This window comes from Euphorbia lathyris, chromosome 10, assembly GCF_963576675.1.
Source record: "Euphorbia lathyris chromosome 10, ddEupLath1.1, whole genome shotgun sequence".
Lineage (NCBI taxonomy): Eukaryota > Viridiplantae > Streptophyta > Magnoliopsida > Malpighiales > Euphorbiaceae > Euphorbia > Euphorbia lathyris.
In genome coordinates, this window is record NC_088919.1 from 12,281,464 (window position 1) to 12,306,534 (window position 25,071).

A 25,071-nucleotide genomic window follows, 5' to 3' on the forward strand; every position below is an offset into this window, starting at 1 on the left:
ATGATTACAAAGTATAAAAAAAAAAAAAAATTAGAAAGAGATACGTATGATATTTAAAAACTTAGTAGACAAATTTTTTGAAATTTTAATGAGCTAGTTTTACACTTCTCTATTTTCTTTTTTGCAAAGAATCTATAAATGTTTTGCAGGAAAAAAAAAAAGATTATTTCCAGAATTTCAATATAGTTGTGCAATATATTAATTTGTGATTAATAGGGGAAATGTATAAAAATAACCTCGTGGTTTGGCCGATTTGGAAAGAAGCCAACAGACGTGTTGTTTTTTCTCCTCGCCTCCGCAGTCAAAACTCGCCTCTCCATCTCGATCCTCTCTCTCCGTTTCAGAGTACGATAGCCGCCTTTTATTATTATCTACGCAATTAGTTCGGAAAAAACCCGGGTTTTAGCAACTTTTTTTTTATCTAAAATTCAAGATTTTAGAACATGAATTGGCTGTTCTGAACCTAGATTGCTTAGCAAGGGTCTTATATTCTATATCTATAATATTATAATATATAAATAAAAAATATATAAATAAAAATTCTTATTTATATATTTATATACTTAATTAAAATTCTATATTTTCTATTTCTATAGAAAAATAGAAAATATAGAATTCTATTAAATAGAAAAATAAAAATAGATAACTAGAAAATATGTAATTCTATAATTCTATAATAGAATATGTAATTTCGATGTAATCCACGTGGTTTAAAAGTTTATAAATATGGGCATGTACTTTGTGAATTTTGCAGTAAAAGGATATACGAGTCAAATTTTCGGCCAAATCATATTTGTGGTTTAATTAATTTGTAAAGTTAGATTTTGAATTTTGGATAATTTACAAAGTTAGTCTTTTTAGTTGCTCCAAATGGTTCTCTTTTGAAGCAAATAATCACGACAACAATTTTTGAAGGAATGACTGAATTTATAAGCTGAAAAAATACAGGTTTCTGTTTGCAAATTTTTAAACTACGTGGATTACTTTTACAAATAGACCAAACCTTTTTTTTCCTAATTAATATACTATAATTATTTGATTGGTGTTTGGCTTGTAAGTAAAGAATGGGTATCACATAAAATACTATGATTCTAATTCTTGGGGTAATCTTTGTTATAGTTAAGGGTGGGCCGGGCCGAATTCGGGCTTTTGAGACCAATTCTAAACCTAATTCATTTTAGGTGTGGATTTGGAGCGGACCACATCTAATATCAAATAAGCATGTCCATATTCAATCTATGAAAAGTGAGATTAGGTGGACTAACGAATTTATGAACACTGACCGTGACTAGGTTAAAACTAGGAACGAGTATGGTTCACTACAATTCGTGGATTTAAAACTGTCCATAATTGTACCTAATAAATAAGGGTCAATTACATGAATATCATAATTAAATACAAAATTACAATTAAATCATATCACCAAACTTAATTCTTATTATGTCATTATTTTCTATATATTATGATTTTACATAGTAATTTAAAGATTCTAGACTCCAATTCATAAACTATAAACCGTAAACAATATATTATAGACTTCAAATTTATAAATTCTAATCTTTAAATATATTAAAAGTACTGATTTTAACTAGTTTGACATAATCCAAAATTATGACTTGACATAGTTGTAAATAGTTTTTAAAATATGAATTTCTGTGTAATTTTTCCAATAAATAATGGCAGATCCAGGATTTGAAAGCAGGAACAAAACTCTATATAATAAAATAGCATTAATTGAAAAAAATATACTTTAATACATAATTGCTATTCGATACAAAATGTCTTAAAATAATAAAAAAAAACTTCTAATGCTAAGTAGATCGACGATTACGATGTGGCAATTGACATCTACGATCTGTCATAGTTTGAAAACGATCTGCTGCCTCTACCTATACTGCTTCTTTTTAGGGTTAAGGTGTAAAAATACCCCTAACGTTTTGGGTCAGGAACAATTTTACCCCTAACCCTAATGTTTGTAGCCAAGAGCAATTTTACCCTCTAACGTTGATAAATTGGATCAATTTCAGACACTATTATAAAATAGTGTCATTTTTTTTCTTTATTTTGCACCAATTGCATATCAATTTGTTCCAAAAAATGATATAATGTTTTTTGTAATTTAATAATAAAATTGGAGATTAATATTTATAAATTCGGTGAATTTTTTGAATTTTTTTTGTCTAATTCGTAAATTGGAGGGGGTGGATCACGTGTCTCCTGTTGGTAGGAGGAAATGTGATTAGATATCGGGGTCTGATATCCCTCAAGCCCACTAGGCCGGTGATTCTCGTGATCGGGCGTGATTATGGCAACGATTAGATCCTTAACTGGGTCTAGTGAGACGTCCTGATATGTATTCGTATTACTTTATTTTGTTGAGGAGATCCCACGCACTCTCTATCTTTAAGAGTGAGTTCTGGCCTCTGCAGCGCCATATGGTATAGTTATATTTACCTGATATCAGTATCTAATGGAAGTCAATAGTTCAATTTAGTTCAATTCTAAAAAAACAGTCACGATTCAATTCAATTCTGAATCTTATTATTCATATATCTCAATTCAATTCGGAGTCTTATTATTCATGTATTCGGTTTGATTCAAGAAGTAAGACACAAATTTACACAGTTCCATCTAATCAGCTCCCAATTAGTCCTTAATGTCTCATTTTAGCCAATATAAACCCTGCAATGTCAAAACAGAATATCAATTCAATTAAAAGGGAAAAGAACGGTTTTAAGCGCGTAACTCTGCACTGATTCCGCATTAAGCGCTATTCAAACTCAAAGTAACCCGTTGGATTTAATCATTACTGTTTGCTTTCAGTATTTTCAGTATTAGTTGTTACTAATAGATAGTAGATATTAGTCGATTTTTCTGCTAAAAGTTGTTGTTTTCCAATTCTTACTAAACACTTCATCTACTGTTTTGAATTGAAATGCAAAAAGTAGCTCCAAAAATTAAAAACAAACAGACACTACATAAGAAAAGTAGTGATGAAATTGATTTCGTTTTTATTATCAGTAATAATTGAGAATCTGATTCAAACTCTATAGAGTCTATACATACGACTACTTCATTCATACACGGGATAAGGGTTGATTTTGCTCGAGCAGTCGAATGTTGCCCCCATCGTAGAAAATCTAGTTCAATTTTACCATTTGCTCGAGCAGTCGAATGTTGCCCCCGTTTCATATGTTGAGTTCCTCTTCATCATCACTGCCACCACCAAACATGGTAGCCATTTTCATTGCCAGATTCGCTGCCATTTCTTTCCGTTGGTAATCAGGCATTAACCTTAGATTATCGCGCATATTTCCGATCTCAGACATCAACCGTTCCAAGTCCTCAAAGTCGAAAGGGGAAAACTCGTTTCGTTCTGTCTTTTTGAGGATCTTCTGCTTTTGACTTTGTTTCTAATAGATAGTAGATATTAGTCGATTTTTCTACTAAAAGTTGTTTCGAATTCTTCATCTTTTCGGAATTGAAATGCAAAAAATGGCTCCAAAAATCGAAACCAAACGGACACTACATAAGAAAAGTAGTAATGAAAATTGAACTCGTTTTTATTACCAGTAATAATTGAGAATCTGATTCAAGCTCTATAAAGTCTATACATGCGACTACTTCATTCATACACGGGATAAGGGTCGATTTTGCTCGAGCAGTCCAATGTTGCCCCCATCGTAGAAAATCTAGTTCAATTTTACCATTCTTTAAGTAAAAAGACCATCGATTTTCCTCGAGCAGTCGAATGTTGCCCTCATTTCATACGTTGAGTTCCTCTTCATCATCACTGCCACCACCAAACATGGTAGCCATTTTCATGGCGAGATTCGCTGCCATTTCTTTCCGTTGATAATCAGGCAGTAATCTTAGATTATCACGCATATTTCCGATCTCAGACATCAACTGTTCCAAGTCCTCAAAGTCGAAAGGGGAAACCTCGTTTCGTTCTGTTTCTTTGTTAGTATCTTCTGCATTCGACTTTGTTTCCTTGTCGCCGTGTAATTCAACTGCTGACGTTGAGGGTTGCAGCTCTTCTTCGTCGAACTTTTCCCAATCCGCGAGATCACATTCTGTAACAGGATTAATTTGTTCACTCGACGATGATACCCCTACGTTAGATACAGTATTCGTGCCATTTGCAGAAATCCATTCGATGTTTGTGTCATCGAATGGTTCAGCCGAACCAGCAGACAGCACTTCGTACTCGAATTCATAATCAGATTCTTCTTCTTCTGATAAGTCTGTGCAAAGCATGTAAAAAGATTCAGCACTCCGAATCAATGAATGCAAAATAATTTATACCGAAGAATATAAATAAAACCTTCTTTGTTACGTAAGACGGGCAGAGTTACGCTATTGCCGGATTTTAGGACCATCCCCGGCCACATATGAGCAGAAAGAGCACCAAGCAGACGCTCGACTCCTTGTAGATCTCCATCTGCTGATAAACCTGTCAAGAACAGCATTTCATTATCGAGTCAAGCGGACACCGAAAACTGATACTTAGAATAGCATAATTAGATATGATTTTCTTCTCCTGATTGTCTATCTATTATTCAAGCTGCAAACAATCTGACGCTTAATTCCTACTTCTATACAGCTGATTCAAAGTATATATAATTCTTAACCTTTAGTCCGTACGCTGCAAAAGTTTCGTGTGGGACGAAGCAGAGCTTCTTTTAAAGCATTCGGGATAGCGAAAACTCGCAACTTCCCCAATCTTTCCTTAAACCCCAGACACCAAAAGGAAAATGTACTCAATAGGCTGCCTTCTCTTTTCGGATGTCTCCACACCACAGCGACGTACATGAGGAAGAAGCCTCTGGCCACGGTCACAACCGCAAGACCTAACGACTCTAACGAATAGAATTCTAATGTTGCCCGCGTTGAGGCGAAAAGAAAGGCTCTGCAAGACCTATATAAGCTCATTTCTTCTTCAATCAATTCATCTCGGCCTTAGACTGCTACAGTTCACTCTTGCCCCGCACCTGGACTGCTATCTCTCAGTTCATAATTAGCGATAAGATCATAATAGGAACACTAGAAGATCATCTTATTGCTCTTCATACCACTTCATAAGCACCCAAATAATTGTAATCCTAATAATAAATATACAGAGAAACAACACAATCTAATTCAGTTCGGCGATTTTTCATAAGCTAACCAAGTTTCCGAAATAAATTAACCATCGTATAATGACCGAATACTTGTTAATCAAAGGCGAAGGGCAACTATTACTTCTTACATTTGTCAAATTCAGCATTGGAACCACAGGCTTCAATGTACTCAATATTGTGCTCGCTGCACCATTCAAGACACGACTTCCTGATCTCCAATGACGGCTCCTCACCACCCAATAGACTATTCCCTTCAGTTTCAGATATCCCGTAATCATACAACTCTGAATAAGGATCTGCAGACGAATCATCGAGTTTAAGAAGGCGTCTTCTATATTCAGCATGAACTGGATGACCTGGAATCAGATCCACTTTGTTTCCAATGCATAACAGTATTTCAAACTTGTGAATATCAGTCCGAGACACCCAATCCTGAAGCGCAACGAGGGAAGATAGCTGCACGAAATCCATTAAAACAAGCAAATTCGTATCAAATCAAATACCCTTCTACATCAGAGCTAACCCCCAAATGGAGATTGAAGTAAAGCAGTGAAATTATCAATAGGAAGGAAGAGGCTAACATCATTCATGTCGAAAACCATCACTAAAGCGGAAAGGGCGTTGTAAATTGGGAGCTTTCGGATCGAAAATTCATCATGAAGATGAGTCATCCACACAGAAACATCAGCTGTATAATACTTTGTATCAATAGTCCACCTATTAAAAGAACAAAAGTAAATTGCCATATTCAAAAAATTCGAATTCGAAGCAGAAGGAAACTGATTGAACCCGGACTCAAGACTCAAAATCTCACAAGCAGCGGATGCATTTACAAGATGGACCTGTCACTTGAGCACGGGCTAAGAAATTCCAAGAGGAGCTTCAAGTGCAAATGTTAGATATCTTTGGTCATATATCTAACATTTGCACCACATATAATTGAAGCTCCTCTTAGATACCCGGTAATCGCATCCGCTCCGGGCGAGATTCGGAGTCTTGAGTTCGGATTCTATCAGCAACAGTATTATCAGTGGACGCACCCGTAAGCAAGTACTTCAGATGAAGAATCAGAAGCATCATCAAAATCTACAGATAATAATCCTACAACCAGAGCACAGATTTAATTGGAAATTAATATTTTCTTCAGCTTGATTAACTTCTTCATACACATTACATCATAATATATGCAATCATCTAAAAACAAAAATCAATTTTATCCAAAATTGCCTATGAATGTAAATGAAAAATTGGGGATTAAAATTCACAAACTACACAGAAGAGCAACTTCATAGTTAAGCAATGTATAAATGATCAGAAGATTATCAATGCTTCACTGGAAGAAGCTTCCTCCAGATGAATAAAAGCTGGATCAATAAGAAACAAAAGAGAGAGATTACGGGAAAGAAGAGTGCGTTTGCCGACGTTGGAGGATCCGATGACGAAAATACCAGGTCTGTCCTCCAAAGCTGTTCGATCCGACGATTCCATTTCTTCCCTGTTCAATCAATTTCCGTTTTCAAATTGAATTCGAGCTTTAAATCTCTGAAATTTTTGGAAACCCTAGACGAAGAAAGAGAGAAACAAATGTTCTAACTTGGGATCAGCTCTGGCCAATCTAATTAGGAGTTCATTTACGACCCAATCATATTTTCCCACGTCATTTACGACCCAATCTCTGATATTTAATTAGTCATTTATTGAATGATTTATACTAATTAAATATTAAAATTTATCAATTAAATCTCATTCATTAATTTTATAATTAATGGTTGAGATTACAACTCCACCAACTCTAGAGGCTTTTCAACTCTAGAGGATCCCTAGGCATTTTATTTAGTACATTTGCAACTTTTTTTTCTTTCCCTCTTCTAATTTAACTAAGGATGCAACCCGAACGGGAACATTCCATCGGGAATCCCCATTCCCAGATCCCCGTGGAGTAGGAATAGAAATAGAAATGAGAATAGGAATTGTTCCCCACGAATGGAAATGGAGCATGATGGGAATAGGTATCCTCATACCCGTCATCGATATGTCATAAGTATCTAAGCTTTGACTGAACATCCGAAGTTCTTGCCGAGTTCGACGTTTGACCTATAAAACAGAACAAAAAGTTAGAGAAGGGACGAAGTCCAGCGAATCTTCTCTAATGTCTAAGTTAGTAGGTATTGGAAAAGTTGAAAAATAAGGATTAGTTGTGAGATAGTAATGGTAACGTACCATTTCGTGTGACCATATATGTTTATTTATAAGGTATGTGGCCGAACCCTTCTTCTTCTTCTAAGAACCCTATATGTATGAGGATTCCTACTTTCGGTGAATATCTGGCCTTGGAAAAGAAAATAACGTATTTCCATTTTTGCAGAGAATAAAAAGTTGTTTTTTTTTTGTTTAATCTCTTTCTATTTATAATATTACAAATGGATCAGTTGAATTGGTTCGAGTCCCATCAAGGGTGATCTACCTGAAATATCCAACATTAATCCAGACAAACGAACTAGTATGAAACTTGGCTAGTGGACTTTATTTTATTTTTTTGGGATAAGGTATCAAAATAGTTTTAAATTTGTTTGAAGAATATCAATTTAGTCTCGAGGTATATAATAATATCATTTTAGCCTCAATTTTTGTGAAATAGTATAATTATAGGCCGAGGCAGTGCCGTATATAGGATTACTTAGTTGGGGAGCCGATTTTACACGTGAGTCCGCAAAAAAATTGTTAAATCGAACTTGTTCAAATTTTTTTTACATATATGCATGTTATAATTTGAATGGTTAAGAACCAATTTTTAAGGATTAATGTACTTCTTTCAAAAAAAAAAGTATCAATGTACAATTTTTTAAAATTAAGCTAGATTTCGTTTAATAGTTTTAATATGTAAAAAAAATGGATTTATGGAGGGCTAAACAGGTAAAAAAAATTTTAAAAAAAAATCGATTTTAAAGGGCCTACCAACCCAAAAAAAATTAATAATTTGGATTTAACGAGGCCTAATACGTCAAAAAAAATTAGAAATTTGGATTTAGGGAGTATCTAGGCCAAAAATATTGAAAATTTGAATTTTGGGTAAACCTAACACGTAATGGGCCATTTTGGGAGGGCTAATTCCATACTCGATAAAAAAAAATACGACAGGGGCCGAAACTATCGGGGTCAAGGTGGTTCCAGCAGCCGAAGGAGCCCAAACCCCCGGGTAACGGAACTTGTATATTTGAGGTATCAAGTTCTATTAAGTTCCGTTTACTCATGCTTATAATTGCACTATTTCACAAATATTGAGTCTAAAATAGCGTTGGTTAGGGCTGTCAATATGAGTCACAACACGATAACACGATTCGCGTAACACGGAAATTAAACGAATTAGGGTTGAGATAAATGAGTTTGGGTCATAAATGGGTCGACACGCTTAACCCGTAAAATAAATGGGCCGGATCGCGGGTTGACTCGCGAATTCGTTGTAACCCGTATAATTTAGACGAGTCTATGGATCGTGTGAACCCAACCCGTGAACCCATCTAACCCGACCCATATAACCCATCTAACCCATATATCATGTAAATATAAAAAAGTTTTATGGATATTAAAGTAATTTTAATTTTTAACCATAATATATATATATATATATATGTAGATTACAAAACACATTAGGTTTCCAACTTTCTTTCCCCAACAATTTGTGTTGTCTGCCTCTATTCATTGACATCCGGTGAACGCTTCAGTCTCTAGCTACAAGTAAGTCTTTTGTTGAGTCAACTTCTAGTAGGATATGTGTAACTTCTGATTATTGGTCTTCTATTACAACAGATGGGTATATCTGTTTGACCGAACATTTTATTGATAAAGATTGGAATATCCAAAATAGAATTTTAAACTTTTGTTATTTGTCTCCTCCACATAATGGTGTAGCTCTGTGTGAAAAAATTCACAATTTCCTGTGGTAGGATTTTTTCACTCACTTTGGATAATGTAAGTGCAAATGATACATGTGTGGACTTGTTGAAAAATTTATTGAATAGCAAGGGTGATCTATTAAACCGTGAAGATTTTTTTTATATGAGATGCTCTGCTCACATTCTAAATTTAATAGTTCAGGATGGGTTGAAAGAAATTGACGACTCAGTTGGAATGCATTGAATCAAAGACTAATGAACAAGATACTAATTTTGTTGTTGTTTTGGATTTTAGACTTTTAATGTTATCTTGTTGAATTTTTTTTTGTTAGTTTGTATTAGATTTTATTTTTTTTCATATGCAATTATGCATGTTTTTATTTTCTTTTTCATTTTGTTTAGTTGGATATTTTTTTTAGTATGGAGTTGCAAAATTAAATAGGTTAGCCAGGTTGACACGTTCAACTCGCTTCTTAAACGAATCGTGCCGAGTCAACCCATTTATTAAATGAGTTGGGTCAGGGTTGGGATAAATGGGTCACTTGAGTAAGTCGACACGACACGTTTACAACCCGTGAACCCATATTGACACCCCTAGCGTTGGTTTGTACATCAAGACTAAATTGATACTTCACAAAAGGAAAAATTGAAACTATTTTGATGCCTTGTATCTTTTTATTTTTAATAAAACCATTAAATTTCAAATTTGATTTTAATAAAGTTATTTAGAGCAACTTGTTTATAAAAACACACATGACTGCACGATTCTATTACGTCAATCATGAAAGTCAAACATATATAGCGTAACGCTTAATTAACATGTAATCAACAGTTCGAGCTGTCAAGTTCGGTTAAAAAAAATTTAGAAAATTACACAGAAATTCATCTTTTAAAAACTATTTATAACTATGTCAAGTCATAATTTTGGATTATGTCAAACTAGTAAAATCAGTATTTTTAATATATTTTAAGGATTAGAATTTATATATTAAAAATCTAGAATATATTTTCTAGGATTTATGATTTATAAATTGGAGTCTAGAATTTTTAAATTATGGTGTAAAATCATAATATATGAAGAATAGTGACATATTAAGAATTAAGTTCGGTAATATGACTTAGTTGTAATTTTTAACCATGTATTTGACCCTTTTTCTTTTGTTAATCCAGGCCTATAATCTGCACTATTTCATAAACATTAATAAAATAGTGTTATTTTATACGTTGAGGTAAAAAATTTCTTTTACAAAAGTGGATTACTATACCCCGAAAAAAGATGTAACCGCCCTTTAACCAAAAATTGAAAATTTCAAACCCTCTCAAACTCTCTCAAACTCTCCCAAATACATTTTGATCTGAAATCAAAGACAACACGTTTGATGGAGAGCAATCTGTTATCACCGGAAAGAGACGGGAGTGATGCTGTGTCTGAAGTTGAGGAATTTTTTCGATTGAACTTCCTTTGATTTCTGTCGTTTTTTTAAAAAAAAAATTCACTTGTTCGATACTCGGGCGTGTGAGCATCACGCCCCACCATATGGTGGGGCATTACATTCCAACACGTTTGAACATCACGCCCCACCACATGGTGGGGCGTGATAGCCACATGCCCCACCATGAGGTGGGATGTGATATTCATACGCCCCACCATGAGGTGGGACGTGATGTTCATACGCCCCACCTCATAGTGGAGCGTGATGCTCACACGTCCCACCTCATGGTGGGGCGTGATGCTCACACGCCCGAGCATATTTGTGGCTGCTTTTCGGGTTTAGACACTGAAACACTTTAGAAATATCGCGTGTTGGAATGTAATGTTCGTTATTTATCATTTGCAGGAGGTTTCGTAGGAAGAATTTGGCGGAAACGGTATTGATTACAGTTCGCAGTTTTTTCCCAAACAAACGTTTCAAACATATCATGAAGCTGTTAACTGGGCAAAACAGAAGGCAATTGGGATCGGCTTCGAGTTAACCACAGCGTTGCACAAGACAGGGGGCAAGTCAAAGTAGATATTGGTTAAATGTGCTCGTGGTATTAAGAATTATAGAAGGAAAAGGGATATGGATATGGATGTTATACTACGGAGTGATACAAAAACAAAGTACTGTGGTTGCAAATTCCAGATAAAGGTTCTGGAAATCGCTGAATTAGGCGGTTGGGTGGTGAATGGGATTGCTGGAGATAAAAGACAACACTGTCATCAGTTGGCTGTATATCGTCAGGGCTACAGACAGATGAGCGGACTAAGCCCGGGTTCCAAAAAACTTGTTCGTGAAATGAGTTCAGCTCAAGCTAAGCCTTGTGCTATTTTTGCTGCAGTAAAAGAAAAACATCCGGAGGATTGCCAGACATAAAGACATATCTATAACTACAGGGAGAAAATCAGGACTGAGAGCTTTGAGGGTCGGGATGTAATCAATCAATTTTATCGGCTTGCTATAGATAAGGAATATGTACATTGGGCGCAAGCGGTGCCGGGCAGCAATGTTGTGACTCACTTATTTATGGCACATCCTACATCGATCACACTGTTCCGATCTTATTACTTGTTTGTTGGTATGGATTCAACATATAAAACAAACAAGTATAAGATGCCATTCTTTGAGATCATTGGAATGACGCCTTCAAACAAAAACTTCTTGATCGCCTATGCAATCATGAAGGATGAAACTGAGGGAAGTTATATGTGGGTGTTACAAAAATTGAAGCTTTTGCTCCAACCTGATGTGCATCCAACAGCCATGGCTACAGACCGGGAGTTAGGACTGATGAGGCCGATTCGTGAGGTATTTCCGCATAGTCATCATTTATTGTGCAGATGGCATATTAATAAAGATGTGGAGGATAGAGTAGGCAAGTTGTGTGGAGTGAAGAGTTTTGGTGAAATTTTTAAGAATTTCAAATGGAAACGTATAATTGAAGCCCCGACAGTAGCCGAATATGAGGCGGCAGTGTATGCCATGAAGGATACTACTGCCAATTGGCCTCGTGTGATAGAGTACGTGGAGACCACATGGCTAGTGCATAAAGAGAAGTTTTGTCGAGCATGGACGAACAAGGTGTTGCACTTAGGAAACACCACAACCTGTCGAGTGGAGAGTTCACATGCACAGTTGAAACAGTGGTTGAATTCATCTACAGGTGCACTCGATACAGTGTGGGCGAAGGTGCACAAGGACATTGAGGCTCAGATCGAGGCGATCGAGTAAAACATTTATTCTGTTATTTGCTTTAATCTTTTAAAGTGTAATACATTAGTTTTGTAACATTTACGGTATATAATCCGATACTCACTCGAGGACTCGAGAAGAAGATCTGCGGTGACTCACTGTGGAGCACCTTTCAAGTATCTCGACTTACACGTTTCACATTACTGCTTGCGTGTACTAAATGCTGAGCTCAAGCGTATGCACGGATTGAGTATGGGTGTGGTAAGTGAATGCGGATGCGTGTTGCCCATGACTCATGGCATTCCGTGTGCATGTGAGCTTAAAACGTATATTGACACGGACACATCGGTCCGTGCTGACCGAATCCATCCTTTTTGGAGATCTCTTTGCGTTTGAAGGTTTGAGTGACATACCAGTTAGTGCTCCCGTATATACTGACGGGTCTGAGGATCACCGAATTTTTCACTCTCTTGTGGAAAATGTTGAAAAATTAGATCCTTCAATGGTGCGTAGCATATCGATGATGATTCATGATCAGATAAACCCAGAACAAAGTGGCTTCAAAGAACCTGAGGTCAAAGACACTGTTAGGGGTAGACCAAAGGGGAATTCATCAACGAAACAAAATCCGAGTGTATGGGAGTACAGTCAGGCACCACGAGGTCGAGCACGGTCATCAGGTTCGAGGAGTAGTCGTAGTCGAGGTCGTTCCTCATCCTCATCTGTGCATAACAACGAGATGCCGGGTATATTTTATTTTATTAATATATATGTTGAAGTTAAATTTCATATATTAATATTTTCAGTCGGATTTGATGCGGATATCGCCGGTTACCACCATTTACATCGGGTTCAAGGTCTCATCGTACCATTTATTACTGGATTCCATGATGTTGTGGCAGATGGTAACTGTGGATTTCGTGTTTTAGCCGATGCCATCACCTATAACCAGGATGAGTGGAAGCTGATGAGAGTGCTCATAGAGAATGAGATGTGGGCAAACCGTGATCTGTATGCGCCAGTGTACGGGAACGGATTTGATGCTGCCCTCATGCGTATTAAATGGACAGGAGCGGGGTGTAGTGAGTCCCACTGGATGGTGAGTCCGGATGACTTATATGCTGCTGCATCTGTTTTGAATGCAATAATATTCCTTTTTACTACATCACAATTAGGATGTTGCACTATACTGCCGATACGTTCGGACGAAGGAAGACCACCAGAGCGAGAGATTGTGATTTGTCATTTGGGGAGTTATCATCACTACATACGTCTTTATTTACATCCTACATTTCCAGTGCCTCCCATTGCCACCCAATGGCGTATATTTCATCATCCGAGTGTTTGTCACTTGGACAATATATTCGCTGAAATGAGAGAGGCTTGGACTAGATTATATTAGTTTTATATGTTGTAATTAATAATATTCATTAACTTATATTATTGTTACTGATTTTAGTTAAAATTGTATGGTATTTTTAGGTTTTAAGTACAATTCTGTAGTTACGAGTTTAACGGCCTATTTACGGGTGTAAAAAGCTTTTTTTTTTTACCAATCCGACACGCGGGCGTGTGGATATCACGCCTCACCGCGTGTTCGGACGTGATAGCCACACGCCTCACCGCGTGGTCGGGCGTGATAGCCACACGCCTAATTTTTCATTTTTTGGTTCATTAAATTCTTGATTTTTTATTTGGATACATTAAGCTTGTGATCATTTATTTTTTATCTCATTAAGCCCTTGATAACCAAATTAGTAAGTTGTGAATATCTAATTCCGTTAAAAATTAGTTATTAACTTCATCTATATTTGAAATTATTAAAATATATATTTTTTACAATTTGAACTAAGGTTTGTACAGTTTTGCTATAGACGCATTACACATCCAAAACTGCTTTCAAACAGTTAAAAAAAATACAAATTTCGAATGCATGTATAATGTATAACAGTCTGTTACAGAATTAGATGTTCACAACTTACTAATTTGGTCATCAATGGGTTAATGAGACCAAAAATAAATGATCAGTGGCTTAATGTATCTAAGGTATCCAAACAAAAGATTAAGGGTTTAATGAACTAAAAAAAATGAATGATCAAAGGTCTAACGATGTTTTTTTTTGTATTAGATATCTATATATACATGATTTTTTATGTGTGAGGAATACGAGAAGAGACACCAAATTGGGAAGAGTAGATTCTCTCCCCCTCAACGCACTCTCCTCTCCACTTTTTACGTCACAATTGGTGGGGCAAACTTCTCATCCCTTTTCCATCAATTTACAGTAAAACTTCTATAAATTAATAATATTGGAACCATAAAATTTTATTAATTTATTAAAATATTAATTAATCAATAAATTAATAATTATTAATTTATAGAGTTATAGAGTTATTTTTAAAAAATTAAAATAAATTTTAAATTACTAATTTAAATAAAGTTTCTGTCTAAAATCAATGAACAAATAAAGTTTTTGTCTATATAAAGTACTATAGAGTCATGTTTCGCTAAATTATCCTGAGAATAGTTAGAGATGAAATTCAAAGTGCTATAGAGTCATATTTTGCTAAATTATCCTAAGTATATATCTATATATACTTGGCATATGTATTTGAGAAACTATTAATCTATAGAGATAATAAAACAATGTATTTATAAATTATTGTTTCAAAAAATTATTATCTTATTAATTTATTAAAATTGCTCATTTTTTGAACTGTCCTAAGTCGGGACTAGAAGAAATTATTATTTTAAAGAGATTATTAATTTATCGAGTATTAATTTATGAAGTGTTTCTTGTAATAAAATTAGTTAGCTGATTTTTTTTTAAATAGATGCATCCAATTGTAATCTTAATACGTAACAAGTTTCGTACTTTGAAGATATTTTATTAGCTCTCCAAATTTATCTACAATAAACTATTGACTCCTTAAATTTGTTTCGGGTCCGTTTGATTCAGCTGTTATTGTTTGCTAATAGCGGATAACCCCATATTGTAGAGCTAATAAAAATAATATTCTAAGCAACTTTAATTTTTAAACGTTTTAATTTTGAGATCATTTAGGTATTATTTTATTAGAAGAGAAATATTGACTATCTAGAGAGAGAAAATCTCTAAAAATGCTTATTTTAATAATAAAAAAACTAATTGCAAACTTGCAATAATTGATGGCAAAACCCATCTTCCCCATTAAAAAAGAACTATCTTTATTCTTAAATCCAATCTCATCTACACTCCGAGAGAAGCTCTAGCTTCTCTCTAACTTCTACACCCTTCTCTTCTGTTTGCTCTTCTCTTCAAAATATCCTTATTTTTTCTAGCTTTTCACCATTATCACTACCACTTAACGATTCCGATATTGTCTTTTAATTAGGTTTACTCTTAGAGGAGTTCCTTCTTCCTCCTCCCATTTATATTTTAGTTTTCGTTTTTACCTTTAGATTGACATTTTCTTGTTAGTTTGAAGTCTATATACCTTCTTGAACTTCTTTTTCTGTCGGATCTATACTTGTGAGCTATATTTCTTTCTTTTATTCTTTTTTCGGTCTTAGCAAGAGCGGAAAAGGTTTATCTTGTCCGTAGATCTATAGATCTGCATGGATGCACAAACAGAAATGACTCAGATCCGAATGTCTGGAAGAGCCTAAAGGATGAAGTATGGATTACAACGGTTTTTCAACGGAATTCTAGTTACGAGAAGGATATGACTTCTATGTTTGTTGTATTTGTATTTTTTTTCTGGTTTTTAGTGCTCTTTATAGTCTTTTATTGCTCTTTGTAGTCTATGTATTGCTCTTTGTAGTCTTTCCTTCCCTTTGTGGGTCTTTGTCTGTATGGGATGGAGGTTTTATTCCTCTTTCTTTCGTGCTGTATTTGTATTATTAAGTTAATGGAATGATATGTGGCATTTTATCAAAAACAAATAATAATAATAATAATAATAAAACTTTTTTCATGGTAAATATGATTATAACTAACTTAATTCTTAATGACGTTTTGATTAAGAATGTCTCGTTATTGATAAAAAAAATTTCTCTTAGATTTCTTTTCCTATTTTTATTTTTTCTCCTTTTCTCTCTCTGATGCCATGCGTATTTTAAGTTGGAATTGTCGAGGCATGGACAATCCCCGATCAGTTCCTATAATTTGGAATAATAAGAACGTCCGAGTTGGTTTGATTTTCAGTCACGCTACTGCTTTGTTTTCGAGTTGGAACCAAGCTCAGTTATGTTCAATGCCTGCCAGTATGTCTTCTACGACTGCCTGTCCAGTTGCTAAGTGATGTCCGCCTTCACCTGATATGTTGAAGTGTAATATCAATGTTGCTATTTTCCCTATTCAAGGCACTGCTAGTTTTGATATCATTATCAGAGACAATTATAGTAACCTGGTCAATGTGCCAGTTGGGCTTTTATCTTGTTCCTTAGATTCATATATTGTTGAGTGTCTTAATGTGCAGAAAGCGTTGAGTTGGTTGAAAGGGCATAATTACAAAGATATTATCCCAGAATCTGTTTCTCAGACATTTGTTAATGTTTTTCATTGTATAGTTGAGATAAATTATGTGTTTGGTTTTACTATATCTGATTGTAAATCTCTTTATGCGGATATCATTAACTATAGACTGCAGTATCAGTTTGTTAATCGATGAACGAATCATATAGTGCATACTTTAGCGGGAGCTACCAGTTCTGAATATGGTTATGGAGTTTGGGATCATGTTCTCCCTCTCGTGTAAAATTACATCGCCATATATATAATTTACTTGAGAACATTGTTCAATAACACATCATCATTTTCAACGGGGTTAAAAAATGGTGAATTACTTAGGGCCTGTTCGGTTGAACTGTTGTTTACTGTTACGGTTTGTTGTTTGAAAAAACTGTTTTTCCAAAAAGCAAAGAAGGCAAACATGAGATATTTAACCAAACACTTAAATCTCTCCATTTTAAAGTGAAAAGGCAAATAAGAGGAGGAAAATGAGTAGACAAACACCCTCTTAGTCTCGTATTGCCACCCAAAAAGAGAGCAGATCCTTATCTATAAATAGACCAAACCAGAAGAATTTTATTGGAATTACACCTTAAAAATAGAGTATTTATTTATGACTACTAAACTTCAAAACGTAACATAAAAACGCTAAATTTATATTTTCTAATATTATGTCACTAAACTTCAATTAAAGCCTCAAAATCGTCATTGATAACCTCTTTTGGATGTGCCAACTTTGTTGGGATACTTACAGGTCGCTTAAGCTTAGTTTTCTAGCTTCCCGCCTTTCAATCACAATTTTTTTGTCAATTCATGGAAAAATATTTCAACTTTCTGATAATTGTTGAATGAACCAATAACAATTTCATCCATTAAAAGATGTAATATCCTATGAAAAAATATGAAAGAAAAAAAGGAAAAAAGAACACATGGTTTAATCTCAAAACTCCTAACTTCCTATGACAGATTAATCAAATCAAATTTCCTTTTTTTTTTCCTTTGTTTCTGTTCATAATTTCTTCACTGATTCTATTGCTGCCGTTGCGCAAATCGGACATCGAATTGACGATCCTTAGACAGAGAAATCAGTCATTTTTTGCAAGAGCAGTTGCGCCAACAGCAAAGAACTCAGAAATGACTTCCAATGGCATCCCTTTAGTCTCGGGAACTTTTAAGAACACGAAAATCCATGCTACGACGCAAAAAAAAGCGAAAACTGAGAACACGCCAACTAGGCCAATTGAGTTGAGAAGCAAAGGAAGCATGTATGTGATTGCTATGTCTCCAATCCAATATGTCAAAGCACATAATGTTATGCAGAGTCCACGAACGCTCGTTGGGAAGATCTCCGAACAGATTATGTTAGGTATCGCCCCGAGTCCCATCACGAAAAAGCATATGTAAAACATCACTCCTGCTGCTGAGATCATTGCTTGTAAAAATGATCCAAGATGCACAACACTGCTCAGTACTAATGCCAAAAGTGACACTACCAGTACCGGAATTGTGTACAGCATTATCGACCTGCAGCCAAAAAAGCACGTAATCCGCATTTTTCAAGGATTCGGAGAGCATTCTATATCGAAAATGAACTAGAAAAATGAGCGTAAGAGCTTGACAATGTTAAGGGTTAATCAGTTCGGTTTTGATCATAGTTAGAATTCGAGTCGTATTATGGTACGACTCGAAAGCTTCATGAATCGGACGAGTCACCACAGATTCGGCCGATTCACCGAGTCACCCGATTCGGTCGATTTAGGCCACCATTTTATAAAAAAAAAATCAATTTTTAACAACTAAAAAACGTACAGTATAAGAAGTTTCGAAGAAGATAACTATTCACTTTAAAAAAACAAAAAAACGTGCAGATGTTATGAAATACAATTAGTTTCAATTAGATGACTCTTCAGTTTACAAATTCCAAAACCTTCACTCTTCTTTTCTATTTATTTGTTATTATCTTCTTCTAGTCTCTATTTTCTATATTCTATCCGTCTCTACTATCTTTTATAACTTGATATAATTTCTATTTAGATATTAAAATTACATCTTGAACTAATATTTAATGTTAAATAAATATGGTTAATATTTTATTTTTTATAGCATTTTGAATTTGATCCGAATCTTACGATTCGATTCGATTCACGAGTCCCGATTCGCAAAATGAGATTTCAGAGTCACAAGTCGAATCTCGATTTAACAACTATGGTTTTGATAATTGAATGGAAGAATCTTACCTTCTGCCAGCTATATCCATCAGTCGCATAGCGACCATAATGCAAGGAAGCATTGCGAGTGCCGTAAGGAGACTTAGGAAGAGAGATGCAGAATCTGATCTCAGGCCCATATTTGCTAAAAGAACAGCTACACCGGCTTGCTCAAGAATTTGAGGAGTGTAGTACAGAACTCCATTTATGCCAGAAACCTGAATAAACAAACAAGAAAGTTAGCTTGTGGATTCGGGTTTCGGACATATAATTCGTAACAATCAGTTCAGTTCAGTTCAATTCAATTCAGTAATAATCAGATCAGTTCAATTCAGTAGCAATCAGTTCAGTTCAGCATCCAGTTTTAGCATTCAGTTTCAGTATTCGGTAATTTATCATTATTATTATTTTTTTGATAAAATTTATCATTATTTATTATAATTATAATTATTTATATATAATTTATTATCATTATTATTATTATTTATCTATAATTTATCATTATTTATTATTATTATTATTATTATTATTATTTATAGTTTATCATTATCATTTATAGATAAAAGTCAAGAAATTATAGTTTATTAAAGTATATATCGTTTAATAAAAAAAATAAAATTAAAGTATGCATCCATATTTGAAAATTAGGAATTGCATTATGAATTATTTCTCAAATTTACCCAATTTATCAATGTTAGTGATAAAATTGCACCATTTTAGACGTTAGGGGTAAAATTACTTCTTACCCAAAACGTTAGGGGTGTTTGTGCACCTTCACCCTTAATTGTAATAAAAAGTTAAGAGTTTGTATTCATATGAAAATTTGTATTTAATTTCATAGACTTTAAATTATATGTAAATTGTGTTTATATGTAATTTGTATTTTTTATTTAAATTAGACCCATTTTTATTTAATTTCATAAAGATTTTATCAAGCTAATCTTTTATTTGATATTCAATTTAGTTTTATCTTTAATAATATATTTATTTATTTATTATTATTATTATAAGCTTATTAATGTCCAATATTATCATTAAAATTATTTTAAAATCTAATATCATCATTATTGTTAAGTTCGGTTAAGTTCGATAGCATTCAGTTAAATTCTGTTCAATTCAGTATTCACTAGCATTTAGTTCACTTCAGTTCAATTCAGTTTTTTCAGCGATAAAGAACAAAGCTTAAATTAGTTTACCTGTTGAAGTAACTGAAGACCTATACCAACAAACAAAGCACGCTTAACTCCAGGTTCGAAAAGATCAGAAAAGCTCGGCCCTGGCGCTTTTTTGCTTGCTGCTGTTTGTGATGGTTGAACTCCAGGTGCTTTGTCAGGAATGTTACCAAGCACTTCCTTTGTCCGCATTGCAGTTTGGCTGACTATAGCAGAAGCTTGTACGAATTCGCCATCTCCAGACATATCGCCACCAACATTCGAAAGCATCGATCCTCGCATAGAACCAGCAACACCACCGTCCTGTTTCAAGTACATCCTCTGAATCCCGGCTTCCTTTCTGCCATCTTTACCTGTCCTTTCGGAATACTTGTAAGCAAGTTGCCAACCGCCACCTATACCAGTAGCACCATCTTCGCCAGTTGCAGTGAATAGGCTGCTATTGCGGCGAATGCCAATAGGTCGGGTAGAATCCTTTTCGCCATGAGAACCTTGCCACGACAACAAAGGACTTCGCACATTATCGTCTGAGTCACCATTGTCGGATTCTGCTGCTGAGTCATCGTTATCCCCTTGATTCTCTTCATCCCATTGCTCGTTTCTACCTTGATTCGCTGTCATGTTCAACATGCTTGCTGTGCTAGGAAGCATCATACTTCCCATTGAAGGCATATTCTCGTGAACACTTCCGAACAGAGTGACAAGAGGATCCATGAATGGAACACTTTGGTTCGCCATGCTTCCATGGCGAGACACAAAGCCAACATTACTCTGTCCAGTTACAGGTTTAGCAATCCAAGACGCACCATCTTCAGCACCGTATAATTTCACATCCCCTTTCTCAGTGCTCTCCCCATCATCAGGTCCTATGATGTATTCTTCTATAATTCCGTCCTTCCCGACCCCAAGTCCTTCAAGTAGCAAAGCCAGTTCTCCTGATAAATCAAACATCCATAAAACAAAAAGATTCAGAAATTGGCATGTAAACCTGAGTGAAACATCATAGCATAGCATAGCATACTATGTTGCACGGAAATGGAAACTAAAATGAAAACACACCCCGAAAACGTTATTTCTAAAAAAATACAGCTAGGAAATGGAAATAGAAACTGAAATGGAAACAGACACAAAACGTCTACTAAAGAAGAGTTTCCGTGCAACACAAATAACATATCTAGTCCATGAACAAACCTGAAACATCCTCTCTTCCGCGAAGTTTCTGCAACGTTTTTTTAGCCTCGTCCATCCTTCCTTTACTCACGAGCCACCTCGGAGATTCAGGAAGGTAAAAGATAGTCAAAATGATATAAGCAAGAGAAGGAAGTGAAAGAACTCCAAGCATGAGCCTCCAATTTGGTGAATCAGTCAATGAAATAGCAAACACCATACAATATGAGAAAAACATACCACCTGAACCCATAAACTGCGGAAATGTATTCAACAGTCCTCTAATTTCGGGAGGAGCGGTTTCAGAAATATAAATTGGAACCAAAGTAACAGCCAAACCAATCCCAAATCCATTAAAAGTCCTCCCTAGAAGGAGGACATAAACGTTAGGTGACCATAACATCACTACACCGCTAATGAGATACATAAATGACGAAATTATCAGCATCGGACGCCTTCCGTGTATATCTGATACAGGCCCTGAAAATGTTGTGATAATGGTTGCTGATATAAGTGCCATTGCTGCAATTAGCCCTTCCAATGTCGGTTGAGTTTGCAGATGAAACTCTTTTTTTATGTAAAGAAGGGATCCTGAAATTCAAAATTACAAACATGAAATCAGGGTTTTCTTCCTTTTTGTTCAATCTTACAATTCAAATCATATTTTTAAATCCCTTAAATCAACTTTCACTGCATTTTATGCAATTGAATCTCTTTCTTAAACATAAACAACATGAAAACACGTCTTCTTTTCCGATCATTCACACATTATACATACATGATTAAGAATTACAAACATAAAATTGGGGGTTTTCTTCCTTTTTCTTTCAATCTTACAATTCAAATCACATTTTTAAATCCCTCAAATCAATTTTCACCGCATTATATGCAATTGAATCTCTTTTCTTAAACATAAACAACATGAAACTATGTCTTCTTTTCCGATCTTTCACACATTATATATATACATGATTAAGAATTACAAACATGAAATTGGGGTTTTTCTTACTCTCTTTTTCTCAAACTTACAATTCAAATCACATTTTTAAATCCCTCAAATCAATTTTCACAACATTTTATTCAATTGAATCTCTTTCTTAAACATAAACAATATGAAACTATGTCTTTTTTTCCGATCTTTCACACATTATATATGCATTAAGAATTACAAACATGAAATTAGGGGTTTTCTTCCCTTTTTTTTTCCCTCAATCTTACAATTCAAATCACATTTTTAAATCCCTCAAAACAATTTCCACCACATTTTATGCAATTGAACCTCTTTCTTAAACATAAACAACATGAAAACATGTCTTCTTTCCCGATCTTTCACACATTATATACACATGATTACATGAAATTGGGGGTTTTCTTCCTATTTTTTCAATCTTACAATTCAAATCATTTCTAAATCCCTCAAATCAATTTTCACCACATGTTATGCAATTGAATATCTTTCTTAAACATAAAGAACATGAAAACATGTCTTTTTTTTTCCAATCTTTCACACATTATATATACATGATTACATGAAATTGGGGGTTTTCTTCCTTTTTTCTCAATCTTACAATTCAAATCAAATTTCTAAATCCCTCAAATCAACTTTCACCACGCTTTATGCAATTGAATCTCTTTCTTAAACATAAACAACATGAAACTATGTCTTGCTTCCTGATCTTTCACACACTATATATACATGATTACATGAAATTGGGGGTTTTCTTCCCTCTTTTTTTTCGATCTTACAATCATTTCTAAATCCCTCAGATCAATTTCCACCACATTTTATGCAATTGAATCTCTTCTTTAAACACAAACAACATGAAACTATGTCTTCTTTTCCGATCTTTCACACATTATATATACATGATTACATGAAATCGAGGTTTTCTTCCTTTTTTTTCAATCTTACAATTCAAATCATTTCTAAATCCCTCAAATCAATTTTCACCACAGTTTATGCAATTGAATCTCTTCTTTAAACACAAACAACATGAAACTATGTCTTCTTTTCCGATCTTTCACACATTATATATACATAATTAAGAACTACAAACATGAAATTGGGGGTTTTCTTCCATTTTTTCTCAATCGTACAATTCAAATCACATTTCTAAATCACTCAAATCAATTCCACCGCATTTCAATCTCTTTCCTAAACACAAACAACATAAAAACACACGATCAAGATGAATAAAGAATGATAAAAGATAATCAAACCTGCAACAGTCGCATTATCCCATCCTTGTAACATATTCCCAAAAGCAGCAGCAAGTGCTACAAGAACAGCACCTCTCATCCTGCCTGATAACGGAGAATCTGATCAAACAAAAAAAGAAGAAGAAAAACCCTAACAACGAGTAAAAATCATTCCTAGAAGGAGAAAGAGATTGAAATCAGAAACATAATGCGGGAAAAGGGAGAAGGAGTGGAGAGGATGAGTATATGTAGGAGAGACAGACGAGTGAAGTGATTAACATTATCTATCGTATTACTCGTTCCAATCTGTAAACGAAATTCTATAATTGGCAATGGTTATCTCCGATGATTACGTGCATTCATCTTCATCTCTTCCCTCTCTTTTTTTCTTTTTTCAATCTTTTTCATATTTTTTTTTGGGGTCAATACATCATTTGACCCCTAAATTTGTCCACAAAACTTCATTGGCCCCTGAACTTTTACAATATCTTGATAGTCTTTCAACTTGCATAATATATCTAGACAGCCCCTTAACTTGCGTAAAATATAATCAATTAATCATTCGGTTGCAAAAAAAAAAAATTAAATTACATGCGGAATGTATGTTGCACGCGTCTTAGAGAAGTAAAACGACCAAGATCGGAGTACAGGGTTTTAATATTAGAGAAGACAAGTGATACTAGATAAAACAACTAGGCCGACAAGGGTCCGGCCGAAACAACAATATGGGCTTATACCAATGGGCCATATTAAAGTAAGCTAAAAAGATCTGGGTTGTGCGGTAATTTAGAAGCTTCAACAGGAAGTTATCTAGCTTAACACGTGGATCAATGAGTGCTTCGACCCTCAAAGGTACGCTTATGTTCCCTAGATCACGCCATACATTATAGAATGACATAAAGGAAAAAGAGTCTAAAGCCAACCAGAAATCTACACGTGGAAAGGGACATTACCGAACCCAATCAAGAGTTGGCACGTGTAAAGTGCAAGACATATTAAGTAATCATCTATAAATAGCTTTGGAAATAGAGCTCAATGTACTTTTAGTATTCACATTCTCCCATTAACTTCTATCAAGTTTATACTTTCTCTCAAGTATGTTACTAACTTAAGCATCGGAGAGTAGATGACGGATTCCAAGTCCTCCCTGACTGTTTACTATTGATTTAGGTCACCGGATGACAGATTGAAAAATGTTATTCATAATTGAAGATATTAATTGGTGCGATGAGCATGGAACAATTTTCATACAAATGGCTCATTTACACAGCTTTGTGGTTCATCCAGTTCTCCAACAAACTATAGACATCCCCAAGCACTTTGGCTGCACCTAATCATTGCCTAGTGGACTCAAGCAACAATCTCTCCAGCTCTAGACCAGAGAATTGATGCTTGTTTGGGATCATTAGACCACGAGCAATGTTGGTTCATGGATGGTCTCACAAAACAACTCATATATAATATTGGCTCCATCTAGGAGTCCATAAACATTCTCAGAGCGGAGCATACAACTCAGATGGAGGTGATGAGAATTGAGCTTAAGGAGGCAAGAGAAGCAGGCAGGTATAAGGATAGACATGTATCTACAGCTTGTTCTACAAGATATCATAATGTCCGACTAAGATTTTTACCACCAAATCTGTAT

General features: G+C 34.8%; 2 protein-coding genes across 3 annotated transcripts; both read right to left on the reverse strand.

The window, feature by feature from the left end:
• Window positions 1–3,075: 3,075 nt before the first annotated feature.
• On the reverse strand, window positions 3,076–6,741 carry LOC136209492 (uncharacterized). 2 transcript variants are annotated; one of them, XR_010677554.1, is made up of 7 exons: window positions 6,521–6,741; window positions 6,164–6,224; window positions 5,705–5,840; window positions 5,252–5,579; window positions 4,328–4,456; window positions 3,571–4,247; window positions 3,076–3,413 (listed from the first exon to the last, which is right to left on the reverse strand). XR_010677554.1 is itself a non-coding variant. In XM_066000962.1 (6 exons), the coding sequence occupies exons 1-6, from the start codon at window positions 6,609–6,611 to the stop codon at window positions 3,766–3,768; spliced, it is 1,227 nt and encodes a 408-aa protein (XP_065857034.1). In that variant the 5' UTR covers window positions 6,612–6,741; the 3' UTR covers window positions 3,511–3,765. The 2 variants fall into 2 exon arrangements, 1 of the variants encoding a protein (XP_065857034.1); XM_066000962.1 differs by lacking the exon at window positions 3,076–3,413 and having other exon boundaries at window positions 3,511–4,247.
• A 10,754-nt stretch (window positions 6,742–17,495) lies between these two features.
• On the reverse strand, window positions 17,496–23,804 carry LOC136209842 (monosaccharide-sensing protein 2-like). The gene is made up of 5 exons (XM_066001440.1): window positions 23,448–23,804; window positions 21,252–21,818; window positions 20,085–20,995; window positions 18,919–19,106; window positions 17,496–18,205 (listed from the first exon to the last, which is right to left on the reverse strand). The coding sequence occupies exons 1-5, from the start codon at window positions 23,524–23,526 to the stop codon at window positions 17,767–17,769; spliced, it is 2,184 nt and encodes a 727-aa protein (XP_065857512.1). The 5' UTR covers window positions 23,527–23,804; the 3' UTR covers window positions 17,496–17,766.
• Window positions 23,805–25,071: the final 1,267 nt, after the last annotated feature.

Bases quoted from the DNA above. Each gene is read 5' to 3' on its own strand.
- LOC136209842 (XM_066001440.1), bottom strand. From the start codon at position 23,526: ATGAGAGGTGCTGTTCTTGTAGCACTTGCTGCTGCTTTTGGGAATATG. The intron at 19,107-20,084 runs GTAAACTAATTT...TTGTTTATTCAG, and splicing joins GTCTTCAGTTACTTCAACAG to GTTTCTGGCATAAATGGAGT. The intron at 18,206-18,918 runs GTAAGATTCTTC...TTTTGGCTGCAG, and splicing joins ATGGATATAGCTGGCAGAAG to GTCGATAATGCTGTACACAA.
- LOC136209492 (XM_066000962.1), bottom strand. From the start codon at position 6,611: ATGGAATCGTCGGATCGAACAGCTTTGGAGGACAGACCTGGTATTTTC. The intron at 6,225-6,520 runs GTAATCTCTCTC...CTCTGGTTGTAG, and splicing joins CAAACGCACTCTTCTTTCCC to GATTATTATCTGTAGATTTT. The intron at 5,580-5,704 runs GTTAGCCTCTTC...GATTTCGTGCAG, and splicing joins TGGTTTTCGACATGAATGAT to CTATCTTCCCTCGTTGCGCT.